Source organism: Watersipora subatra, chromosome 5 (assembly GCF_963576615.1).
Source record: "Watersipora subatra chromosome 5, tzWatSuba1.1, whole genome shotgun sequence".
In the NCBI taxonomy this organism is placed as follows: Eukaryota; Metazoa; Bryozoa; class Gymnolaemata; order Cheilostomatida; family Watersiporidae; genus Watersipora; species Watersipora subatra.
In genome coordinates this window covers 19,826,098-19,850,710 of record NC_088712.1, presented here as the reverse complement: position 1 = coordinate 19,850,710, position 24,613 = coordinate 19,826,098, and the positions used below count along the sequence as shown (strand labels likewise).

At 36.6% G+C, this 24,613-nt stretch overlaps 1 protein-coding gene across 1 annotated transcript in view; it reads right to left on the bottom strand.

Moving 5' to 3' along the window:
* Positions 1-2,542: 2,542 nt before the first annotated feature.
* Positions 2,543-24,613, bottom strand: part of LOC137397614 (ERO1-like protein alpha) — a 35,814-nt gene continuing 13,743 nt past the window's right edge. The window contains exons 6-13 of the mRNA XM_068083907.1: positions 23,849-23,975; positions 22,612-22,646; positions 15,091-15,186; positions 12,552-12,721; positions 11,733-11,809; positions 9,059-9,206; positions 8,267-8,403; positions 2,543-3,353 (exon numbers count right to left, since the gene is read on the bottom strand). Of these exons, the coding sequence (XP_067940008.1) occupies positions 3,302-3,353; positions 8,267-8,403; positions 9,059-9,206; positions 11,733-11,809; positions 12,552-12,721; positions 15,091-15,186; positions 22,612-22,646; positions 23,849-23,975 (842 nt within the window). The 3' untranslated portion in view covers positions 2,543-3,301. The remainder of the gene's footprint in view (positions 3,354-8,266; positions 8,404-9,058; positions 9,207-11,732; positions 11,810-12,551; positions 12,722-15,090; positions 15,187-22,611; positions 22,647-23,848; positions 23,976-24,613) is intronic.

Sequence of the window (24,613 nt, the reverse complement as noted above, 5' to 3'; positions counted from 1 at the left end):
ATTTTCTTACCATTTTGTTTTTGAATGACCTCTATGCTAATGTCAAATGTGTATGCCTCAGCAGTGGAAGCTGAAAATAATGAACAATTTATAAACACGAAAGATTATTGAAAATCTTAATGCATGTGTCAAGTAGACCTAGTTATATAAACACCTCACACCTCATCCGACTTGTAAGTATCTAGGTATATCAACTTGCCCTTGAACAACCCTTTTGGAGTTGTTTGTCCCTGTTGCTTTTTTGCTATGTTTTCATGCAATAGTTGCCACTGGCATTTGGTGAATATTAACTGTATAGATGCCCTATAAACATTTTCTGATATCTAACTATCTACCCATTCACAAAAGGTTGCTTGTACACAATCGTTTTGGAGTTGCCCTAGTAGAGTTTTATAAAAAGTGCATCCGCATAATAGTTATTCCTTATAGTTTAGCCAGAATTAGCTGACTAGGTCATCTCAAAACATCTTCAAAATTGCTAAAATCATGTTCACTGAGGCTGGCTTGTTTTAGAGTTGTTCTTTCCTGTGACTGTTATCGGAGCAAGCCAAAAGATTTGTAGGACAGTCAAGTTTTACCTTAGGCTTTACCCAGCGAAAGCAAAGCTCGCTTTATTAGCTATAATTTTACTACCGCTGTTGAACGATTTAATTTTTGGAGTTTGTGCAAATCATTATTAATGCATCAGCAGTAATTCTGACCTCCCGCTGAATCAGGGAAGTGTTTTTAATAACCTCAGAAGGTTTTTTCGCGTAACAGGCACATGCCTCATTTACCTCCCTGAAATAACACTAACTTATGAGATAACACACCCTTAGAAGAGATCAAAGTTTTTTCCAGCTGTTTTATTAAATTTTTTAACAATGGCAACATCTATACATAATTAAGTGAGCACAATCATTTCAATACTGTCAATAATATAAATGCTCTATTCTATGTTTGGATAAGGAAATGAAATAGATTTTATTTTTACATGACCTTTAGGCCTGCATCGACCAATCAAAGATAATTAAAACATTGCATCAGATTTTTGTTAAGCCTGTTATAGTAGCTGTAAGTGAATGTAAAATTTGTGCTCTTAGGAAAGTTACTGGTAACAATAATATTTGTAATTTTCTTTCAATATAAAAACACAAAGTGAACAAATGAAAATGAAAATTAGCTGAACAACAACAAAATAAACTAATAGCTTAGTATATACCTACTTAGTTACCTAGATACTAGTGAATCCAAAATTGTATTAAGATTGACCAAATAAACACCAGCGACTTTCGCAGCCAGAGAAATATTGAACAAGTTGAATGCATGCAACCTTCAATCATCTATACTCCTAATCTATATATATAAATCTCAAAGTCTGTCGTTCGGTATTTCCAGCTACAGCTATTAAAATTTAGGAAAGAAATACAAGCTTCGTGTTAGATTTGATCTCGGAATCTTCCATTCACCAGGTGATAATCTTACCAATGCAGCTACGCAAGATGCAATTATTTCATTAGGCGATAGGAGTCGCCATGTAGCATGTAGCATATGCACAGCACTCTGCATTACGCAGCATCACTAAAGCTTGCTCTCACAGCTCTTCTTAGTAAGTTTAGCAATATGGATACTAGCTTACTCAAATTAGTCCTTGGCATTGTGCAAGGCTAATGGCAAGCAACTAAATTATCCGCCACTGTTTAAAAGCTGATTTTTAATACCCGTGCAACACCTGGCATTATGCTCGTCATTCAATATCAGTAGATAACCCCTTCTCACCTCCAAAATTTTCATTTGATCTTTGAACCAAACAACTGTTATTTTATGAGCAGCTTCTAACGATTTTATGACAAACAGTTTTTATTACCATCCGGCTTAAATAAAACAAATGTTTCTATGGCAGCTAAATCATTAATTAGAATTTGCTGCCAATGTCATCAAGCCTTGCACATGTGTCTTATTTAGCAATGCCAAACTTCAGTGTGAACTATGACACCAACCACTAAGGCATGCAATTTGGCATCAGCCAATTTTTTATATACAATGTATATTGCTATTGTTACATGAGCCCATAGACCTATTAACTATACTTACAGTATATAGTATAGTTAATAGGTCTATGTATGAGCCACTCTGGGATGGTGATAGATCGGTGTACGACTGAGCATATCATGTTGGAACAGTCTTTCTAAAGCCGCTCTTCAATATGCATTTCAAGTCTGATTTCGTCATGTGGAAAAAGAAAAGTGGAGTTGTGTTCTTTCGATTCTAAGTCATTTTGTCGAGGACTGCATGCCCGACTTCAAAGACCATATTTGCGGTAGCTGAATATGATACATGCAGTAATAAATTATGATGTAGAAACCTTTATGGTAAAAATACCTCTATCCCCAGGATCTTTTTTCCTAACGCACTTAGCGTGGCTTTGGACAGACAAACACGGCTCTTATTATAGTAAAGATTCTAGTTAGTGATTTGCTAGACCTCATCACGTATGTTCTTTCTAACAATGGCAGCCATTTGTTATTCAAGTTTGACATTTTATAACAAAGAGCTGACAACATAAAATCAATCAATTGGTTTATTCATTTATATAAGAATGAGGTAATCTTTGGACTATGTAACCGAAACACTACATAAACAATGACAGGGAGAACGAGTGCGCTTAGACTACGGAATACAACGTAAACTGAGCTGTCAAATACATTCTCTATGGCATATTCATTCATGAATATTAGAATCATCTAAGTCAAGATTGACTAATAAGTAGTTACTACTAACAAGGAATGACTAGGCAGGTGAATTAGAATATTGATTTTACAAATCAATATAGAGTCCTCAATATTTCATTGCAGTTATTTAATTTTACAATATTTTCCCTAAACCTCTAGAGATGGCCAAGAGTTGAAGAGTTGCCCTATTTGTGCAACAAGCATGATGACGGTGAATTATTTTCATGAAGCAAAAAAGCTATGGACTTACAGCTATACACCCCATCTACGGATAAGTGCTAAGGCTAGAGAATGCCACTCCGATGTTTAAACGTCTGGTGGTTGTCCGTTTCTTAAATAAATGTCAGGAACCAAAATTATTTTTTAAATTTTAACACCTACCATTAAAAAAGATTGTGAGAGATAATGAAACAACAAATAACCAATCTACCATTACCTACTGTGGCCAGATAACGCAAAGAGAACAAACATTATACAAGAGAAGATAAATCAGCTGTTTGAACTGGGACAAAATAATTTAGGTGACTATACGGCGGTAGCAGGAAGGAAATATCTACGCTCAAGCAGTAGACAGCGAGCGGACGGTGAGGTCAAGGAACAAGTCTCCGGAATTCTTCTATTAGCGCTATACTTGTGGACAACCTGCAACCACCAGAACTAGGTGTCAGCTTGCTCAGTGACACAAAGGTCATGCAACAGACTTATGATCACATAAGAGACCATGCAAGAAAAATGGCTACCATCTGATCATGTCAGATATAGTGCTGGGACGATATTACGATATTTCGGTATACCGTCGATACCACATTCTGATACCGACCGTACCGAGTGCTTTCTGCCCATATCGAAATATTGGATATCGTCGATATTTGGCGATGTCGACGATAATATATATTCTACTCGATTTGATACCCGATTCTTCAAAGAATTATACTAGTATATGGATTCATTAGGGAGTTGTTCTCTCACGGCAGCCTTTTCAGACAGGTAAGACAACTCCGAATAACATACCCGATATTTCGATATATCGGTTGGCTATGCCATCATATCGTACCGAAACGAATTTTTGATATCGTCCCAGCACTAGTCATATACGCAGCCTGTACTGCAATGTGGCCATGCAAGAAAAATAATTACCAGCTGGTGTATACTGTCATAAAACATGAGAAAACGAAATCAAACTTTCACAATTTTCATGTCCAACTAGTAAATACGTGTAAGAATCTGCAAATATTTAAACGCTGCTCTTCCCAAAGTGTGCCATTTGTCAAGCCAACAACAGGTGAAAGTGATTTATATCTAGTAATTCCCCTAGTTTCTGTTATCTAACTGACAGCACTGACCGCTATCCAAGGTTCACACGACTCCCAAGTACACAAGTGTTACCGGATGATGTGAGGAGCAGTAGCCACTTTACAAGTCAACAAGTCATAGACAAGATACTAGCCAACCCCTTGGCAGGTCAGATTACCAGATATGTAAGGCTGGAAATAGGATACGCTGCTATTGTCGTCATGTAGAACAGAGTAGAAACTTTAATTCAAGTTTGAGTCATTTTCAACATCTCAACTCGATTAGGTCAATTATACGAGCTGGTGTATAGATGTTTACAGACGCCATCAACACTAGATAGCCAGCAATTTTAATTACTAGAAATTTCACTGTCATACAGCCCACGACCAAAGTGATATTGGAAAAGAGAAAGGGTACTGATGGTTGAGAAATGCAATATTAGCAGTCAAATAGGATAACTGCAATGGTAGCTGTAATGTACTGGGTGTGGGTGTTATTATATACAACAAATAGCAATAATGAAAGGAAAAGATTATATGTTTATATCTCTCCTCCTGCAAAAAGAGAAATGCAATATCGGCCAATATTAGAAGTAAAATTGATTTAGATTTTTAGAAAATCTGTACTACGTAGCCATTGTTCTGTAGTAATCCAAACCTATAATTAATTATTGTAATAATCTCATTAGAACCGTTAGAAAAATATATCATTGCCTTCCCCTTTACTTACACTGCGTTAGATTTTTAAAAAATCTGTACTACATAGTCATTGTTCTGTAGTCATCCAAACTTATAATTAATTATTGTAATAATCTCATAAGAACTGTTAAAAACTATCATCATCATTTCCATTACTTATACTTCGTTGAACATCAGTTAGAATACGGAAGTACTCAAATGTGTCGGCAAATGAAATTGAAAATGAAAAAATTGAAATCGGCAAGAATGAAACGATTTCTGTACTCCTATGTTAATTGCCGAAACCTTCGGTAATTCGACAATGCTATAGACTGGTGAACAGTGCACGTTTTTTTCGTGAAATGCGCAAGACTTTATCGTTCTATTCTCTGTCCCTCGGCGTTTCCATTTCCGGTCTTAACTTTTAATAAACCAAGCTTTTCAAGTGTTTTGTGATGATTCTCGTCCTAATAAATCTGTCTATTAATGTATAATCCGATCAGATGGGTTAGTTTTAGGAATTTGCGGTAACTTTTCAAAGGCTTGGTAACATATTTAAATAGGTTTATATGCGTTTTGTATCATTATTATACTTAAACGACTTTACTGAAAAATAGTTAAATTTGTTGATAAGATTTCGTTGCAAAGGTTTGGTGACGGCCGTTAACGGATAATTTTTCGGGAGTTGTGTGCACATGTGCATTTATAATTCTCCCAATCAATCGTTTCACTCTTGTTTGGTCGTGGGATAAAACTGTTAGTAGTTAGTTTTTATAACTTAACCCTTTGAACCCTTCACATGGCTTTGTTTACAAAAGCTGTTTCTAAATAACAGAGTAAACCAATTAAATTAGTTTTTGCACAGGATGTTAAACCAGAATATGCCCTTCCATTTGTAACAGTTTTCAAATATTTGTACCTACTTCCTTCGTTTAAAAAAAAATTTATTAGAACGATATCGCGAACAAATTGATACGACTCGTTTGTTGGTAGGTAATAAATGATTTTGATGCAAGTAAAGAATTTTATGATACTATAATTTTCCAGTATATTTTGAGCCATAAAATGATGACGAACAAATGCACAATGGATATGATGCTACTGTAAATGTTTTTACGGGTTTGGAAAATCGTACGAACTTTTATAGTTTTAGCCCGAATAATGGTGAAGTGCTGTTTTTTTCCGTTTGACGACATTGGCTGTGGGTTGCCCAATCTTTTTTACTAGTGTTTTATCAAATATCATTCTATTATGAGCATATTTAGATATACATAATTAATAAAAGTTTTAAAACTCTGGATTGTTGGACAGATTGCCAGGGTTACTGACACGCATTGAAAAGAACGGCCAGGGTTCAAAGGGTTAATATCATTCTTCTAATATCTATATTGAATTTCCACTTATTGTCATGTTTAGGAAACATAGTTGACAGCTTGTAACAACTTATTACCACCATTTACTTCCTTGGCATATCATACTCCCCAGGCAACAAACCATATATCTTCTCCAAGAAATGACCATTATTCATGTATAATTTCATGTAAGCGGGAGTTGTGCTACCAGAGACATCCTCAACAGAAGATGCATCTGCTCTTTATAGCCCAGAGTATTCTATCAGTAAAGGTTTTGCTAGTACAATGAACTGTCGCCATATGACATCAATTCGCTCGAGTGTTGGCATCGTTAGGCGAAAATGTCGTTTCGAGGGGTATAGAAACCTATAGCAATTATCTAATGCAGACACTCCTGATCAAAACATCAAAGTTTTGTACGTACTGATACTCGATGCAGCTGAAGTAAGCCTAAATATATTTTTGCTATTTATACCACAGGAACCTTGTCAGCACACTACATATAAACACTGCTGTTACCTGGAACTCTAACCAAAAAGTTTTGAATATCCTAATAGGTACCTAACTACCACCACAGACGGCTGATGAATCCAGAACAATAACAGCTTATAAATTCAGTCTCGTAGCCTTGCCGAACCCTTAAACAAGTCAACCAGTATTAGTGTTGGGCCGGTATCTAATTTAGTGCCGGATCGGATATCCTTGCACATTTTTATCGGTTTTTCCGGTATCGGTATCCGCGGTATTTACCATTTTCGGTATCATTGCCAACTAAGAAAGTTCGGTATTGTCGGTACTATTGTTCAGTATGTGGTTATCAGTGTGTCTTTAAATGGTTTAAACTTTAAACCATAACTGTCTCGAACAATTTTTATCGTTGTACAAAAAGTAGCCTGTGCAAAAAAAACATTCTTTAGTCAGCAGTATATTGTTACGGCAAAGAGACTCCTTGTTTTAGAAAGCCAAAAAAGAAAAGAAAGACGGAAATATAATTTTCATGATAGATGTTTTTATTGTTTATTCTATTAAAAATATAGTTATTGATACAAACATTATGTATAATAAAGAACAGATAGATAATGGCAAGGAGCTCTCTTTGTTAAATATACTGAAACAGGTTAAAAAAATCTTACTATCACATATTGTAATCAGGTAATGTAATCACAAAATTATACGCAGTCCAATTAGAGTCCAGTCCCATTAGAGTCTTTATACGTCCTCCCATCTGTGTAGAACCCCCAAACCTTCGAGGTTGGTGGCATTATCAATGTAACGTAATATAATAGTAGATACAGTAAGCGTGGAAATTTCCGTTGAATTTGTTCGCCAATGCGTGCTGAGATTAGCATGTTCGTCATGAAGCGTTTTAAAAATCTCTCCAGATATCCGTATAACCATTTACCGGTAGGCTTTTACGGATAAATACCGATCATATCAAACCGGCAGCGGATACCTAGCTGACACCGAAAATGATTGGTTTCCTCGGATACCGAGAATCCCTCGGTATTAGTAAGAGCGGATAACCCAATACTGGCCCAACACTAACCAGTATTGATACTATTGATTACTGATATCAATACTTATTGATACCAGCATTTTCAAGAGTGGTAATACATGTAAAACAGATGCAGCAAGTACATTAATCCATTGGCTATAGTTTTCGGCCTAAGTCAGCGAAAAAGGTCATGAACGCACTTAGGGCAGATACATATTAAAATGGCTGTTTTTTATTTAACCACATGGTAACAAGTGTTGTTATCCAACCATATGGTAACAAGTGTTGTTATCCAACCATATGGTAACAAGTGTTGTTATCCAACCATATGGTAACAAGTGTTGTTATCCAGCCATATGGTAACAAGTGTTGTTATCCAACCATATGGTAACAAGTGTTGTTATCCAACCATATGGTAACATGTGTTGTTATCCAACCATATGGTAACAAGTGTTGTTATCCAACCATATGGTAACAAGTGTTGTTATCCAACCACATGGTAACATGTGTTGTTATCCAACCATATGGTAACATGTGTTGTTATCCAACCATATGGTAACATGTGTTGTTATCCAACCATATGGTAACAAGTGTTGTTATCCAACCATATGGTAACACATTTTGACAAAAAACTATATATGATAACATGTTTTACATCACCAATTTACACTAACCTGTTTACGTCACACTCAAACCACCCATCCCTGTTTCTCACAAACATATTCAATCCTGACTCACCTGCCGAATGCATTAAAGAGGGAGACAATCTCAACCCTATTGAGCTGGAAGTGACTACTTTCCGATGTCAGTACAGAGTTGGCACTCATGTCATCACCGGAGAACAAGATCTTAAGAGCTGTACCCATTCCTCTCACCTGCACCATACGGAACACGTCTCGTTATAATACCAGACTTATCATTTGTCACTAATCACCTCAATCAACTTATTGCTTATCACTAAATGACAAGTTCCTATGCAGTTCCAGTCCTACTATCATCACCTAAGAACTTACACAACAACAAACTTATAACATAATTAAAGTTAGGCATATTCATTTCAAGAACATATAAACAACATGGAACATTAATCGTGTTGTTAAAGTGAAGAAATTGACCTAATTTAAACAGCATGCTGTATTACCAGACAGTGCTACACCTAAAAGAATGCTCCATAAATAGGCGCTTTGAACAAAACTGTTTCTATTTTATTTGTCAAGTGTCAGAGGTAAATAGTCTTTGTGACAGCGATGGGCAAGTATGATAGGTTTGGCTGACATGAACATGATACGGTACCAGCAGCATATAATTTAGACAACATATCAACCAATGGGATGCTTGCTCCTAAATCGCAAGCATCCCATTGGTTAAAATCAATGCTGATTTTCCTATTTTAAAAATTGCGTTGAAGTCCTTAGTCACCATTGCGCAATAGCTATTTCCTCAGCCGCTAGAGAAAAGGATGTCATAAACAATGTCTCTTTGCTGCCAGCAAACCTACAGACCGACAAGGTGTCAGCAGATGAGACATACCTGAATCTTTCCCCAGAGCCTACACTTGTCACAGCCAACGCAGTTCATTATTTGAGAGATGTTTAGGAACTTCAGTCTAAACTCTTCTTTGAGTTGACTAGCTTCTCCTTGGAACAGTTTCGACTCATCAAAATGATGCGGGAAATTCCTAAAAGCATATAGAGAGTAGAAAGTTAGGAGCGTCTCCCATCCCATTGCTTCGGCCTAAATTGTAAGAATTATGACAAGTACACACAAGTTATTCACTTTGAAAGCATGGTTACTCTGACAATGGAGTTTTGATGGGTTAACAAGTAAAGCCTGGTTTCCATATGACAGCGCAATGATCGCGCGCGGCCCAGTCATCGTGTGCAATGCATTTCTTGGGCCGCGAGGCAGTGTTTCCATATCGCGCGTAAGCTCCATGCTTGCATTGGACAGGGTGGATATTTTCCTTACTTTTTCGTAGGAGAAACATATTTCTTCGGAAATACTGACCTCCGTTGCCAAATTACGCTGTCATATAAAAATCAGGCTTACTCTTTCGTACGGGAGACCGATTTCTTCGGAACAAAGCCTTTCGCTGGAATTGTGGGATAGGTTGAAAAGGTCTAGCGGTGTATTGTGGGATACATAATAGCACGCACCCATCGCCAGGATCCATTCTGTTGGATATTTGCGATCAGCGTACGCACGTCGCGCGACCGTCGCGTGTTGACGTTTCCATATCACAACTGGCCTACGCACGACGTCGTGCGCCTTGTTGCGCGCCTTGCGCTGTCATATGGAAACCAGGCTTTAAACCTATTGCATCAGGGACTTGCTTGGCTGTTGAAAAACCAAAAGAGAATTTTTATTCGTAAAATGAATTTGATCATTCGAAGTTTTGGAGTGCATGGCCATAATATCTATAAAAACGTTGCATATTTATTGTATTTTTTACCCGCAAAAATATAACCAAAAAATTGAAAAAATCACTGCCAAGAAAAAATTGACTCAAGTTCAGCTTTTAAAACTTGAACCAGCATCTGTGGTGAGTTGAAGTGACAAATGGCCATTGGTTTAAGTTTGTCCCCACGTGACGACTAGGAGATTTTTTACATGTGGTGACTCGGAGTTGCGTACTCATGGCAACAAGTGTAGCTAACTCATGGCGACTTGTAGTTATTCACATACGATGACAAAGCCTTGTTTACATATGTTCACCATAAGTGGTTTACTCATGTTGACCAGTTGTTTACTCATGTTGATTTGGAGTTGTCCACACATGGTAACTTAGAGTTCCAGCCAATATAGAATAATTCCTTCTTAACCCTTTTACAGGTGGTGCGACATTAATGTCGTTTTGCGATATCGATCCTAGTGGGTGGTGCGACATTAATGTCGATATCGCACGCACTACGTATTAAGACTTACTACTGGTCTGTCTTCATTTTTCTAATCATTTAAATACGTTATAAAGTAAAAGAACACATGTGGCGACTTGAACAACTAAATTTTAGCCATGTATCTTTTCATTTCAACTTGTTTTGGGGCGATCGTTATCAAACGTCGTTCAATGTTTTTTTATTCAGTAAGATACTAAGCCTTTTCCACCGAATCGAATTTTATGCTTTTATGTGAACAAAAGAACTCGCGTGTCTTGGTCTGTGTTCGTTATTCTATCAAATTAAATACTTTTAAAGTAAAAGAACACATGTGAGGACTTGAATAACTACATTTTAGACATGTATCTTTTCATTTCAACTCGTTTTGGGCGATCGTTATTAATATCGATGTGTTTTTTTACTCGGTAAGATACTAAGCCTTTCAAAGTGTGGTTCTACTTGTAAAATGCTTTATTTGTAATATAAATACAGAATATGTTTTATTCAACAATATAACATTATCGCAAAAACAATCAATTTTTTCAATTTTCTTAAAAATTTACATGTGTAAGGGTAGTTTAAATAGCTCATATAGGCACAAAGGGTGTAAAACTGTTTGTACAGTGCCTTGTTATATGATACAAACATATCATACAACCATAGTGTAGCAGAAAAATATCATTTCAATAAAGTTTCAGAATTTTCATTTTTTTGAAAAATTAATTCACCCATGACGAGCTGATATAGGCTCAAAAACTCACCTGCGAAAGGGTTAAATTACACCAAATTACAAAAGTTGGCCTGTGATATGCCTGATCACTATGAGCAGATTAAACACATTAAATTGATCAGGCCAATTTTAACATTGTGTTGCTATTGAAAACCGAAAGTACTAGTAAACAAAGTCTTATGGCTGATTTCTAAAATATTGTTTCATGTATTAAAATAACCATTTTAATCAGGTTTTATCAGGTTACAGGTTTGTGACATTTGATTTAATTCTATGTAAATGTAACATTTGCTAATGACCTTCATTGCTAAAACCTGTGAGAAATGATATATGACCTTATGGAAAATATTACAACTGCGAAATTGTGACGTCTTACAAATCCTGGCAACTATGAAATTGGAAGGTTGAAACTTAGCGCTTCATCTCTGGCATGATGGACAACTTGGCAGTCTAACTTGAACAGATAATCGCTCAACCAAAACACCAGAAAGTACGAAGCGCCAGCCATGGAATAAGCCAAAAACCTAGATATTTATCCATACAACCAGATCATCTGGCATTAATAACAGCAGATATTCTGAGATGCTTTGCTACTCACGTTGCAACATCCAACAACTTGGCAACAGTCTCTCGTGTCTTCTCGTCATATTCTTTTTTGCCAGTATAGAATAGTTGCTACAAACAGTTAAAATGTATAACTGTGCACTTAATCTCATGAGCGAGGCATGTGTTCAATTGCCCTATCAAGTTCACTGTTAGTAATAGTCAGCCATGACAGTTGTTAGTAATAGTCATGATAACAGTTAGTATTAGTCTGCCATGACAGTTGTTAGTAATAGTCAGTCATGATAGTTGTTAGTATTAGTCTGCCATGACAGTTGTTAGTAATAGTCAGCCATGACAGTTGTTAGTAATAGTCATGATAACAGTTGTTAGTATTAGTCTGCCATGACAGTTGTTAGTAATAGTCAGTCATGATAGTTGTTAGTAATACTCAGCCATGACAGTTGTTAGTAATAGTCAGTCATGACAGTTGTTAGTAATAGTCAGTCATGATAGTTGTTAGTATTAGTCTGCCATGACAGTTGTTAGTAATAGTCAGCCATGACAGTTGTTAGTAATAGTCACGATAACAGTTGTTAGTATTAGTCTGCCATGACAGTTGTTAGTAATAGTCAGTCATGATAGTTGTTAGTAATACTCAGCCATGACAGTTGTTAGTAATAGTCAGTCATGACAGTTGTTAGTAATAGTCAGTCATGACAGTTGTTAGTAATAGTCAGTCATGACAGTCGTTAGTAATAGTCAGTCATGATAGTTGTTAGTAATAGTCAGTCATGATAGTTGTTAGTAATAGTCAGTCATGATAGTTGTTAGTAATAGTCACCTATGACGGTTGTTAGTGAAAACTACTTACATCCTTGAGATAAGGTGCAGCTTTAGCCAGAGCTCTTAACTCAACCAGGTAAGTGAAATAGAGGTTACGCAAGTAGGTTGGACCGTGGCCATACGTTTTCTCTGGGTCAAACCTATCATAAAACTCTGAAGCATTTAAGTCCCATGTGCCTTTGTCGAAAGCCGTCTTTGCTAAAACACACGTGAGCCTAATGTACATTTCCACTGTGACTGGGTACTGAGGAAAACTACATGTAATCAGAAACATTCTTTATTAAAAACACCTTTGCTTAGGCACACCTTTGCTTAGGCACACCTTTGCTTAGGCACACCTTTGCTTAGGCACACCTTTGCTTAGGCACACCTTTGCTTAGGCACACCTTTGTTTAGGCACACCTTTGCTTAGACACACCTTTTTGTTTCATTCGATTCATTTTAAAGCAAAAGATTTAGCTTTTCAGGTAAAAAAACAAACGGTATCCTTTTAACACTGTAAATGTAAATGTACAAGCCAATACAAGATAAAGCAAAGTAAACACAAGAACTCATCAGCTCAACTGGTAAAACAAAGTCCACTTCTGGCTATTCTCTCATTTTCTCTAGCTACCACGTACAACAGTGATGATAAAAGCAAGAATATCCTTTTAACAGTCTGCCTAGCCGATACAACATCTCTACACAAATACGTATATGCATCATTTATGAGCTACCTCCTGGCATAATAGCTGAGAGCAAATTCATATACAAAAACACCCATACAGTGTAGTGCTTTTAGCCAAATATTTAGACATATTTCAAACCCCAGACAACACAGTATAAGATTACAGGAAATTTTCAATGAAATACAATAACCACAAGTAGATTTTTGCTGATGAATTGGAACTTAATTACAAAATTTATTTTTGCCAAAGTAAAACAGAGTTGTCCACTCCTGTTTACTCAACTGTTATACTTCTCTTGAAAACTAAAACAGCAAAAACAAGGAAAACTGCATAAATGGCATGCATGGTATTTGACAAGCTGCTTTTTGAGACCACATTTACGCTTGGCAATTTAGCAACTTCGAGCAATGCACTGGGAGACCAAAATGTCAGCAAATATTGATGATTACCGTTTCACACTTAACTCTTTCACTACCGAATTAAAATCTTACCAAATGAATATTCTGCCTGAATTAAACGAATTTTTCAAAAAGCTGATATACCGCTAGTATTTCAGCAATATCTCGAGAATAAAAACAGATATCGTTTTACTGTAAAATGCATCTTATTCAAAACAAGATTCTGTACAAGATAAGTACAAAGTAAATTCCATTCTCGTAAAATATCCAATGTTTAATTTGCGCTGAACGAACGCGGTGTGTTCTTCCTTGTCATGACGATAGCGATCTGGTTTTGCCGTTTTGGAAAATAATTAGAAATGGAATCGTTGGGCCAAAACAATTTCTTTTAAGCGCACGTGATTGGCAACAAGGTTATTTTACTGGGGGCAAATTTTGATTGGTCTAGCTAATGTGTAGGCCTTGTAAGGAAAAGAAAAGTGAAACCCTATTTATAAGCCGATATATCGGCTTACGCTAGCGAAAGACTTAGCTGACTTGATATCTTAGAAATTTAATGTTAATTATTCACTCAAATAGGCTACCAACAAGCCATATATAATCGCGACTCTCGAGTACGCGGCTGTAACCACTGATAGATAAACCTTGCCAATAGTGTAATACAAATGTTCTTAGCACAATATTTACTATAATAAGACCCGTGTCTGTCTGTCCACCAGAACCCGAGGTGGGAGGTTGGGAATTGTGTCAGGATATTCAGCTCGGTGAACCAACACTAACAGCTGTGCAGTTTGCCGACTGCCCAGTTTCATTCCAGAATAACTGTACGTATAGATATTACACCTGATGATCTCTCATAGAACACTAGACTGCTAAAGTATTAGCTCATGATAATAAATACAATTCCTACGTAACTACCATTTGGTAGACTGTTAACGATATTTTCAAAGTGGTAAAAAGTGATTCATTTTATAGAAGAAATTTTAGAAACTTTTATCAGTAAGTGTTGTCATTTTTCGTCATTTGCGATTGTTTTTGATTTTTGAAGAGATCTGACTGCCAAGATGTTTCAAGATTAAAATCAAGAAAACTTGATCGTGGGTAAAATGTTCAAAAAAAAGATACATGCCGAAATGACATCACTAGTTGTTATTGTTGCTACAGTTGATATCGGCAACTGCTTTCAATTCCCAGTATTACACGTATTTTATTCTGTCGGTCTCTTTGCAAATATAGACGTCATAATCGCACTTTCACTTGATCTGAGCATTTTAACTGTGATCATATTGTGTCGATTTTAATCTTGAAACATCAGGGCAGTCAGATTATCTTAAACATCAGAAACAATCCCAGGTGATAGAAAAATGACGATACTTAAAGGTAAATCCTCTAAAACTTTGTGTGAATTCATCTTCAAAATTCCTTGAAATATGCGTAGTGCAAGGGTTCTAAGCAATTTGAGCAAGAAAAGAATACCAACATAAACATCTCTTCGACTCACGTGGATGGTAGTAGCGAGCGGAGAGGTGAGTGTTTATGCTCGTGTGCAGACCAGAGACCATCCTGTAAAATACTCTCTTCTCTAGACACATTCCAGCTGAAACACACGAGAATCTCGTCTACCTCAAGTAAACAAGACATCAACATAGTACAGAGTTAATCATAGTTATCTAAAAAAACTAACATCAAACTTCATCAATCGATAGACATTAAAACAAACCGTAAACACAAAATCTTGTAAATTGAACTCAACAGAGTGAGATCAGACAAACTAACAATGATACAAAACAACATAAAACATGAGAACTCATACACATAGACGGGAAAGATGTAAGCCAAAACACGACTAATTTTCCTCATCCCTGTTTTCAAACATTTTTTTTAATGTTATGTTCATGTTACATTTTTAAATATTCCAGCTGTTAGGGTTTGTACCCAATGCCGGATTACCGGCCGTCAGGGTTCAAAGGGTTAACAATATTTACACGCTTTTAGCAAGCAAAAGGAACTCGAACAGGGCGTTATTAGAATAGCATGTGAAGCTGTGAGCAACAGGAAACAAAGAAATCGCTCAAGAAACGAAGAGCTCGACAGACAGGAAGAGAGAGTATACAAACGTAGAAACTTGACAAGTAGTGAAAGAGGAGATGCAACATCACTATTCTTTACCATAGAGAGACAGGTCTGGGGACAGAGAGATATAAGGTTAACATGACATTGTTCAACACTTGGGTGTATTTCGTTAGGGCAGACATGGTTAATATCAGGTAATGCTATGCTTTATATCGAAACTAAAGGCTGATTCACACTATATCGCCGTATCTCAGCTTTGATGACACAATACTTCGGTGATCGTCGATGAAAATCATTGAAAGGCAGAGATTTTCTTAAACAATGATGACGATGTTCACACTAACACAATACTTGTCTCTCAGCAACTATAATTAACGGAAATAAATAAATCACGCAATCGGTGACCGCGAATTACTATCACCGAAATGGCTCACATTGTACAGGCAGTAGCTGACGCTCGGCGAAAGATCAGAAAATTTTGACAGCTGCAAACTTTCTCGACGTATCTGCATTGCTCCGTCGATGTCATCGGTTCGCGGTTCACATAATCGACAATCAACGCCAAAAGGGAAACGCTGACAAATGGCGATATAGTGTGAACCAGCTTTATGCAGTTTCATAGAGGGACGATTATCCAACCATGCGAGCAAATAATGCTATGTTGGGAGTTATGTGCTCCTGTAGCGGTAACACTAAAATAGCATTGGGTGTTTTCTAGGTTGCTTTAGGTGTAGCTTTCTCTGACCACTCTCCTTCTCTGATACCGCTGGACTACTCTTCTATGAGCAACAATCCTAATTTACCATTAGTTTTATATATCAAAGGTTAATATCTACCTAGTTGGAGACAAGAAACATCATTCAAACGTTGCACTAGTTATACCAACATGTAGATAGAAAGAAAACAGGCCTAAATACACAAATATGACATGAGAGTCACCAACCAAAAAAGGATTTTAATCCCAAAAATAATTTTAATACACGAATAGAATAGTTGTAACCAATCAGTTGTTACTAAAGAACAGTCAACCAATCACATGATCCAAAGAATGCTCGAAATCAATAGTCCTTAACAGTGGTCATAAACAATCTCACGACAGTTTGTCTTGCAAATATCAAGTATCAGCCGAAATTTATGACTAAATTCTCCATGAATGCAGTCAGAGGAGATGAGAGATCTTATAAAAATGAGCCGGCCTCAACAAATCATCAACCGATCGATAAAGTTTACTTTAAATAATTGGTCAACGTCAAAGATCTTCCTAAACATGTCAAGACAGCTGATACCTAGTGAAAAGCATATGAACCTAAGCGCAACCCGATCACTTACTTCTGCAAGCCCTAGCTATCAACAGAAAAACATTGGTAACTTAAACCAGACGTGACCTTTTTACCATTGAAGCACACCATAAAAACATGAAGCAAATTCGCAGGCTAATCTGCAGGCACTGGCACTGCAACTGACACCAGCATATAGTAGGAGTACTAATAATGCCTGCCAATTCACCATGAGTGGCTAGCTGGCCAATCGGAGAAGGTGTTTTAAAATTGAACCTTCAACGCACCAAAAAGGTAGATCATCTGAAAATAAGACAGAGGTGGTTCTGAAATTATATAACACCCCAGGGAATAACCATTTGTTGAAAAAATGATGCAAACAACAGGGAAATACGCAATTATGTCACAAACATCGCAATAGAAATTATTTTATGTAAATTCCAGGGGCAGAGAATTATATTCATATTTGATACATTCAGTGTGCTTTGCAATGTCGATGCTTCTACTAACATATCGCAATGCATTTTAGTTTACGGCTAGTGTGATTCAGCTTTGCTATCCGGAGATGGTTTACGGAAATCCGACAGTGCTTAATATTCAATATTGACCAAAAGACATACAAATTTTACAAGATGAATGTTAATGAAAATGGAGTTGTCTACACTATGAATGTATGGTAATTTAGACATTCAAGCTCCTAGTCTCTGAAGGTCAAATGACTCACTAAACTCACATGCTATAACTTTAGAGGGTAGCTTATTTCTCGCTGTGATTAATAATATCTATTAACAACTTTTAGAAGTAAACGACCTCTGAATGACCTCTGAATGATGCTTGAACTCAAGTTTAACAATCAGATTAAAAATATGTTCAAAACCTGATTCAAAACCTAAAATATCCATGACATGATGTGCATAAGTATAAATAGTTAATATTAAAAAAGTGAGCTCATGGCAGCCCTGCTTTCAAATATTCTAAAATTGAATCAACCATTTATACTGCTCTACACAACATAATGCTAAATATACAACTAAATGTCTAACTAGGGAGAACACGTGTCTAAACAATGCAATGTTACAAATAGATAGATGGCTTTCCTAGCAATGATCAAACTTACCATATAAGGAATTTCCATCCTATATAGCTAGTGAATAGTAGAAAAAATAGTGAGTGTAGAGGAAATGAAACCAGCCCACTTCCATTAACAAGGCTTTATAACAAAAGCTTTTAGAGTTCTTGAAGAGAAGAATGAGCAATGAAAAGAAATGGTCACTGGAGTTATCTACACTCGGTTAAACTTCTTTGGTCAATAGATTATACACTTATGGCTGCACAAGTATTTTAACAATGATATTGTAATAGTACGATATTGAGATTATATAGCCTAAAATTCATTTTATTTTATTAACGATGAATTTGTCTCCTAACAGCGCTTGTTGAAGTATTTAACGATATTCACTGTGTTTACATGCTTAGAATGGCTTCAGGGTTGCTTCCACTCCAAATTATAGAAACAGCAAAATCCAAACGCATTTGACGTCGTTTCGCTTCACTAAATTTGTGCAAAGCTATTCACTGCAAGAGTACTTTGGCATCATAGAAATGCTATCTGCTGATGGATCCAAATTGATAATACTCAACTAAGATCTTCCCCTTCGCGATAAAAAATTTTCTGCACATTTCGGCACACAGCCACAAAAACTGTTGGTTGTGTGCTACTAAATGCTACTATTACTCACTACTGTTTCTGCTTGACTTTTGGAGACTCTGAAGTAAAACCTGTATACTAAGTAGAAAATTCTGTTGCTATCTTGTAATATAATAGAGCACAGCAATAAGGAACACAAGAATAAAAGTTCGATCAGGCATCTTGGCTTAGTTACCACAACTAGTTGACTAGGCATGAATTAAAAAGTGGCCGTGACCTGAAAGCGAGTCCACTTTAATAAGTTTTGTTTCAAGTGAAACATCGTGAATCTTATAAAGATCTATATAGTGCAACTCCAAATCATTTGAGCTGTAGAGTGTGATTTGTCAGCAGCGGGCAACTCCGAAACCATACAAAGCATGGAAACCCAGAGATCGAACCAAAAGTGCAGGTTGAAAACGAATGTCAGAGTACGGTGGAACTTTTGAAGCTTCGATGTAGCAGTATGATGACATCACTAGCTGATGAGCAACTTAAAATAATTTGTAGTAGGAGTCATTCTTCTTTAGAAAAAATAATTACGCAAAGGTTTCCATACAGTCCGAGGAAATCATATACAGTCATACCTCAATGCGCGAGTGCGCCAACATACGAGAAAATTGAGGTACGAGAAAATTGAGATACGACCAAAATTTCGACCAATTTTCTGCTTTGCGGTACGAGAAACCGTTGAGATACGAGTCGGTTCTCAATGGTCACTAAATTACCAAGTATGCGAGAGGACGCTTAAGAGAACAGTACCGCTCGGTCTTTCTTGTTGAATCAATTTGACAAAAGTTTTACAAGGTCGGCTAAAATTTATAGTGAAAGCGAGTCAAAAAGAACCAAGCCGGAAATGAATAATAAATTTTAGGACGAAGATAAAAAAGTTTTAGTCTTTTACAAGATAAAAGACTAAAACTTAGCTTCAAGTGTGTGTTTAGTAACAAATTTATTTATGGTAAATTCAACATTTATGTTATGTTACGTAGCGTCACAGAAGTCTAGTGTACTGAACGCGTCGCCATCACGTCTCTCTCAGCCATTACCCACTATGTCTGTCTAAGGTAGTAAATCCATGTAGTACTCTACATAGTAATGTCACATTCTATTACAGATCATGACCACTGGATAGGTGTTTGTTACTTTGTGAGCGTAGGTAGTGAATTACAACTATTAAAAACGCATTTTTCCATCATAATATTCTGTTTTAGGTGGTTTTTGCATAGTATGGAAATGGATTGATTTGCATGCAATAATTTCATATAAGAAATAGTGCCTTGAGACACGAGTATATTGGCATACAAGTTCAGTCTCAGAACGCATTAAGCTCTTATGTTGAGGTATGACTGTATAGTTGAAATTTATAATTTCTTCCTGGTAATGCTGGACCCAAAGTAGGTTCACAGACCAACAAACCAACTGAATGCTGAGCCAGTGTCACCAGTTTTAATATCAATCTACTAAGTCAATGACTTTATTTAAGGCTATTTAGAGTTCCCAAAGTAATCAATTTGTGAATATTTTACTTTTAGATAAAAATATTATTGCTACTGCGATAAACTTAAACTAGTATATTTGATCTTTAGCCACAACCCGGTTCATATCATTAAATAGAACTGCTTCCATTCGGTGATAGGTTATACATGCGATACATTCTATGAAAAATATACTTCTGAGGAAACGATTCCTAGGGATAGAGTTATCCAAGTTTAGTACATTTTATTGCCAAAAGGGATCAAACAAAAGGCACATTTTCAGCACGTAGAAACAGTGATAAAGCGATTGGCACACGACAAAAAGGCTTTTGGAACTGAAATGTTTTTAAACAAAAGTGTTTTATACAGAGAGCGGTAACAAAGTTTAAATCTTTGCAATTATCTGTAATGACCTCGGGTGTTTATATTTTTGGTCTTTTATTACAATGCACCAAGTTTTAATATTTATTCATTTTACAGGAAGCCTTTTTCATAGTTTATTGATTTCCAGAATTTCATTGTTCCATGTTAATAGTTGTAAACAACAAAATAGACCATCAAGGAAATAAAACTACAAACAACCCTAAGTTTATAAGGAGTCTTATCTGTATGTCATCTCTATCAATTTATGACTACCTATGGTGATCTGTTTTCATTCTTAGCATCAGTTCAGGGGAGGTAAGACTAAGAGGTAAATATGTCATGTTCCTTAACTAGTTGGAATCATCTCCCCTAAAATGGTCATACATGTTGACCATGACACAATGACACAAGTCATTATGTTTGATGCAACACATTAAACACAATGACTTTTCAGAGTTGGTAAGCACCTAGTTCCCACACACCGCCAAATTTTTAACTTGTGTACTTTTGGAGCTAAAATTGTTTTTGAGTGCCATCTACTCATACACAGCCATTATGACATACAATTTTATGATGATATCTATCTTACCATCCATTGTTTATCAACACAGCCCTAGAGTGAAGTATTGTATTTGCTATAGCCTTATGTCATAAAACAAGGTATGGGACAAAGAAAAGGCTCCCATAAATGACAGATAAGGAGGCAGGTAGATACCTAGTCAAGCTGGCAGCTTCCGTTCCCGTCTACTTACCAAACAATTTAAGAAAGCGTCTATTCTCAGGTTTGTCTAGAGCAAGGGAGCACATAACAGCCATAACAGTGACACACTGGAGTAGATATGTCCTGTTGTGACTAGCTTGTCAAATAAGACATTTCAATATTAATGGTAAAAATTATGTCTGAAGTTACGCAAAAGTAATTGGTTATGGCATCCAACCTTAAATTGCTCTTTGCAACTGGTCATGTCTCTAGTCATAGAGGTTCCTTCACCACTGGACTCGGACATGTCCAGACATGATCATAGACATTGTTTGTACAACAATTCTCTTAAAAACACACACACAGCCTCTGCTTGTAGTAAGCAAAACAGACACACTCCATGTTTGAGAGATTTCTCAGACATGGCGAGGAACTGGTTACATGCAACTACACAAATCATTGATTGAAACACTAAACTTCCAGTCTGAACATTACCTTGTCTAAGTGCAATGAAGTCATCAATAAGTAACTATTGATTGATGTGTAAAAACTTTGGACAGCGCTGAAAGAAGTCAAAGCCAACTCAAAATGGGAAGGACCAATGGAAATATCACGCATAGAAACATTACTCCTAACACCGACAAAATTAAAATCACAACCAGTTTAGACGAGTCAAAGCATAACATAGACATGTAGATCAATATACGCAGTGTTGAAGATGCTATCTAAACAATTTTTCACATCAATGGGAGGAACAACACACTGCAACCAGTTTAGAACAGAGACCTTAACTATCTAAGCATAACTCTGAAGTCTAGTTTCACATATTCCTGCACCTTTGTGCCTAGACAAGACACAAAGGCATACATCTAGACTACAGACATTTCTTCATTGAAGAGAGCAGTCAGAAGAAATTTGTTTGGGTATACAACTGACTTTCACCAGCAGAAATAAAGTGAATTAATCTTCATGCTGTTCTCACATGAAGAAACTTCCTGACCAGCTCCTGACTGAGCCTTTTTAACAAATTAATGTCAAAAACTAGACTTTTACATGTTAACTTACTAGAAGACTTGCTAGGCAAATTCATGACACCATCACCTGCAACCACCTGCAACCACCTGCAACCACCTGCAACCACCTGCAACCACCTGCAACCACCTGCAACCACCTGCAACCATCTACCCAACTCGTTAATAGATATATTTTTCACCTTATTCAAACAAGCTGAGACCTCAAGTCAGAGAACAAGACGGCATCCAGTAATATATACAGTTGAAGGCCTTAGACTAGAGAAGACCAACTAGCCTCATGTCCATTCAGACTAACATCTAAGTCTAGTAAGTTGATATTGTCTGCAGAGTTACATATGGTCGAGAGGCTCAACAAGTGCATCAAGGAAGGACAAGGTAACTGAACCTACAGAGTAAGTAAAGACACTCACCTATGGGCAGTCCATAAGACGAATCATCAGGTGACCTGTGCACAAAAAACAGTGTGAATCAGAAAATATGCCGAGTAGAACAAGGTGGAGATTAAGGATCTTAGGTGATACAGACAGCTAGCGTTACAGCAAAACTATAGCTCAACTCCACTAAATCATAGAATCATAAGGGTTGTTCTATTAGAGAAGACGCTTCGGAAATTAGTAAAACCCATCCTTTATCTAAACGCTAAACAGGCAAAATTAGACAAGTCCTGTTGTATCATATAAATTTTAAACACAATTATATAGAGTTGTTAAACACAATTATATAGAGTTGTTAAACACAATTATATAGAGTTGTTAAACACAATTACATAGAGTTGTTAAACACAATTATATAGAGTTGTTAAACAAGGGATTGCAAACATCAGTCATCAATTTTATACACGCATTATGAAACAATGAGAACACAACTCCCTAATAAATCGATTAAATACAAAAAATTGAATTAGCTCTTACAAAAACTTTCCTAATGACATGTATCCTAACTCAGCACTTTGATGACCTAGCAACCTCTATCTCCATCCCTGATATCACAATCGCTCAGATTCAGTTTGCAACAATTTTTGTTATTACGTAAAATGAAGCAGACGTCTGTTCATCTGTGTTCAAATCACAGACCCGATAAATGGATGCTGCTAACAGCACGGGAATCATGTATGATATTACAAGCATCAACGGTTAGAAATGCACTCATTTAAAAAGAATTATAACTGTATCCAAAAACATTGCAACATTAACAAAGGAGAAATCAAGCTCTCTAGTCTATGTTGAGTCTATTACAACCTATAGCTCCACATCTCTGCATCACAAATCCTACACTTCATTTACCTGTTTCTATGGCAACAAAAAAAACCTCTTCTTTATTAATACATTTATTTACATTTTATCTTGCTCTTCAGTTGTTTGTCTTATGTCTATGCATAGTTTTTATAGAGTTATCATAAGTTTTGGGCTGTCAAACCGTTTTGGGCTCTCAAACCATTTTAGGCGTTAAAGCTCAACGATTGCACCTTATGAGCCCAAACCCAGAACGGATTAATGCCATATCCCGTTCCTACTGTATATGAATGAATGACATATATTGCCAAGGACCATTGGCAATATATGTCATTCAACGGGTGGTTTCAAATTAATAATATGATTAAGGATATCTCAGTCTAAATTCAATTCACAGAGAAAACGTGAGTCTCACTTGTCTATGAAGCAGTTTTCTTTATAAATAGATGTCCATATCTTGTTAGCGTGTGGACCAGCATAGCCTGTATACCTCTCTGGATTTAATAGAAGATTCACATATTCTAAAGTTGGAGACGTCTCATCTGTAACAGAGTAATAATAGTAATAATAGTAAACAGGAATTCCTAGCGTTTCAGCAGGTTCTTCCCAAAAGATGAATTAAATAGAAAATCTTTACTACAAAAAAGGTCATGTCTGTCCGTGTCAAGCTGAAAGCATTAGGAAAAAATATTACCCCCACAAAGAAGTTCAACTCGGGTATCAGAGTTTTGCAGCCAAGTGCACTACCAACTGCCCCACTGCCTCACCTTACAATTTCTGGAATACTTGTCCATCTATGGGTAGGTATAACTACTGATACAAGTCTGCCGGAGGTTGCTATCTAAAGGTTTTTACGTTGCACAGTGATAGCGATAGTGATTGTGTCATCGTCATAATCCTTTCAAGTGGTTATGACAACAAAACAGCAACAGAAATGCAACAGCACATGTGTGTAGAGCTGTCACAACCTCCGGCAGAATGTTATCTGAGCATGTGGAAGTTAGCACATGTGGCCTAGTGGTCTACAATGCTTGACCTACAAACAACAGCTTAGGGTTCAATTCCCTCAAAAGTCCGCAAGGTGGTGACAGGAATGACGTCCAACCTTAAACAGCTCTCTGTAGCTAGGCATGTCTCCAGTCATTGAGGCTCCCCTGCCACTGGACTCAGACATTTCCAG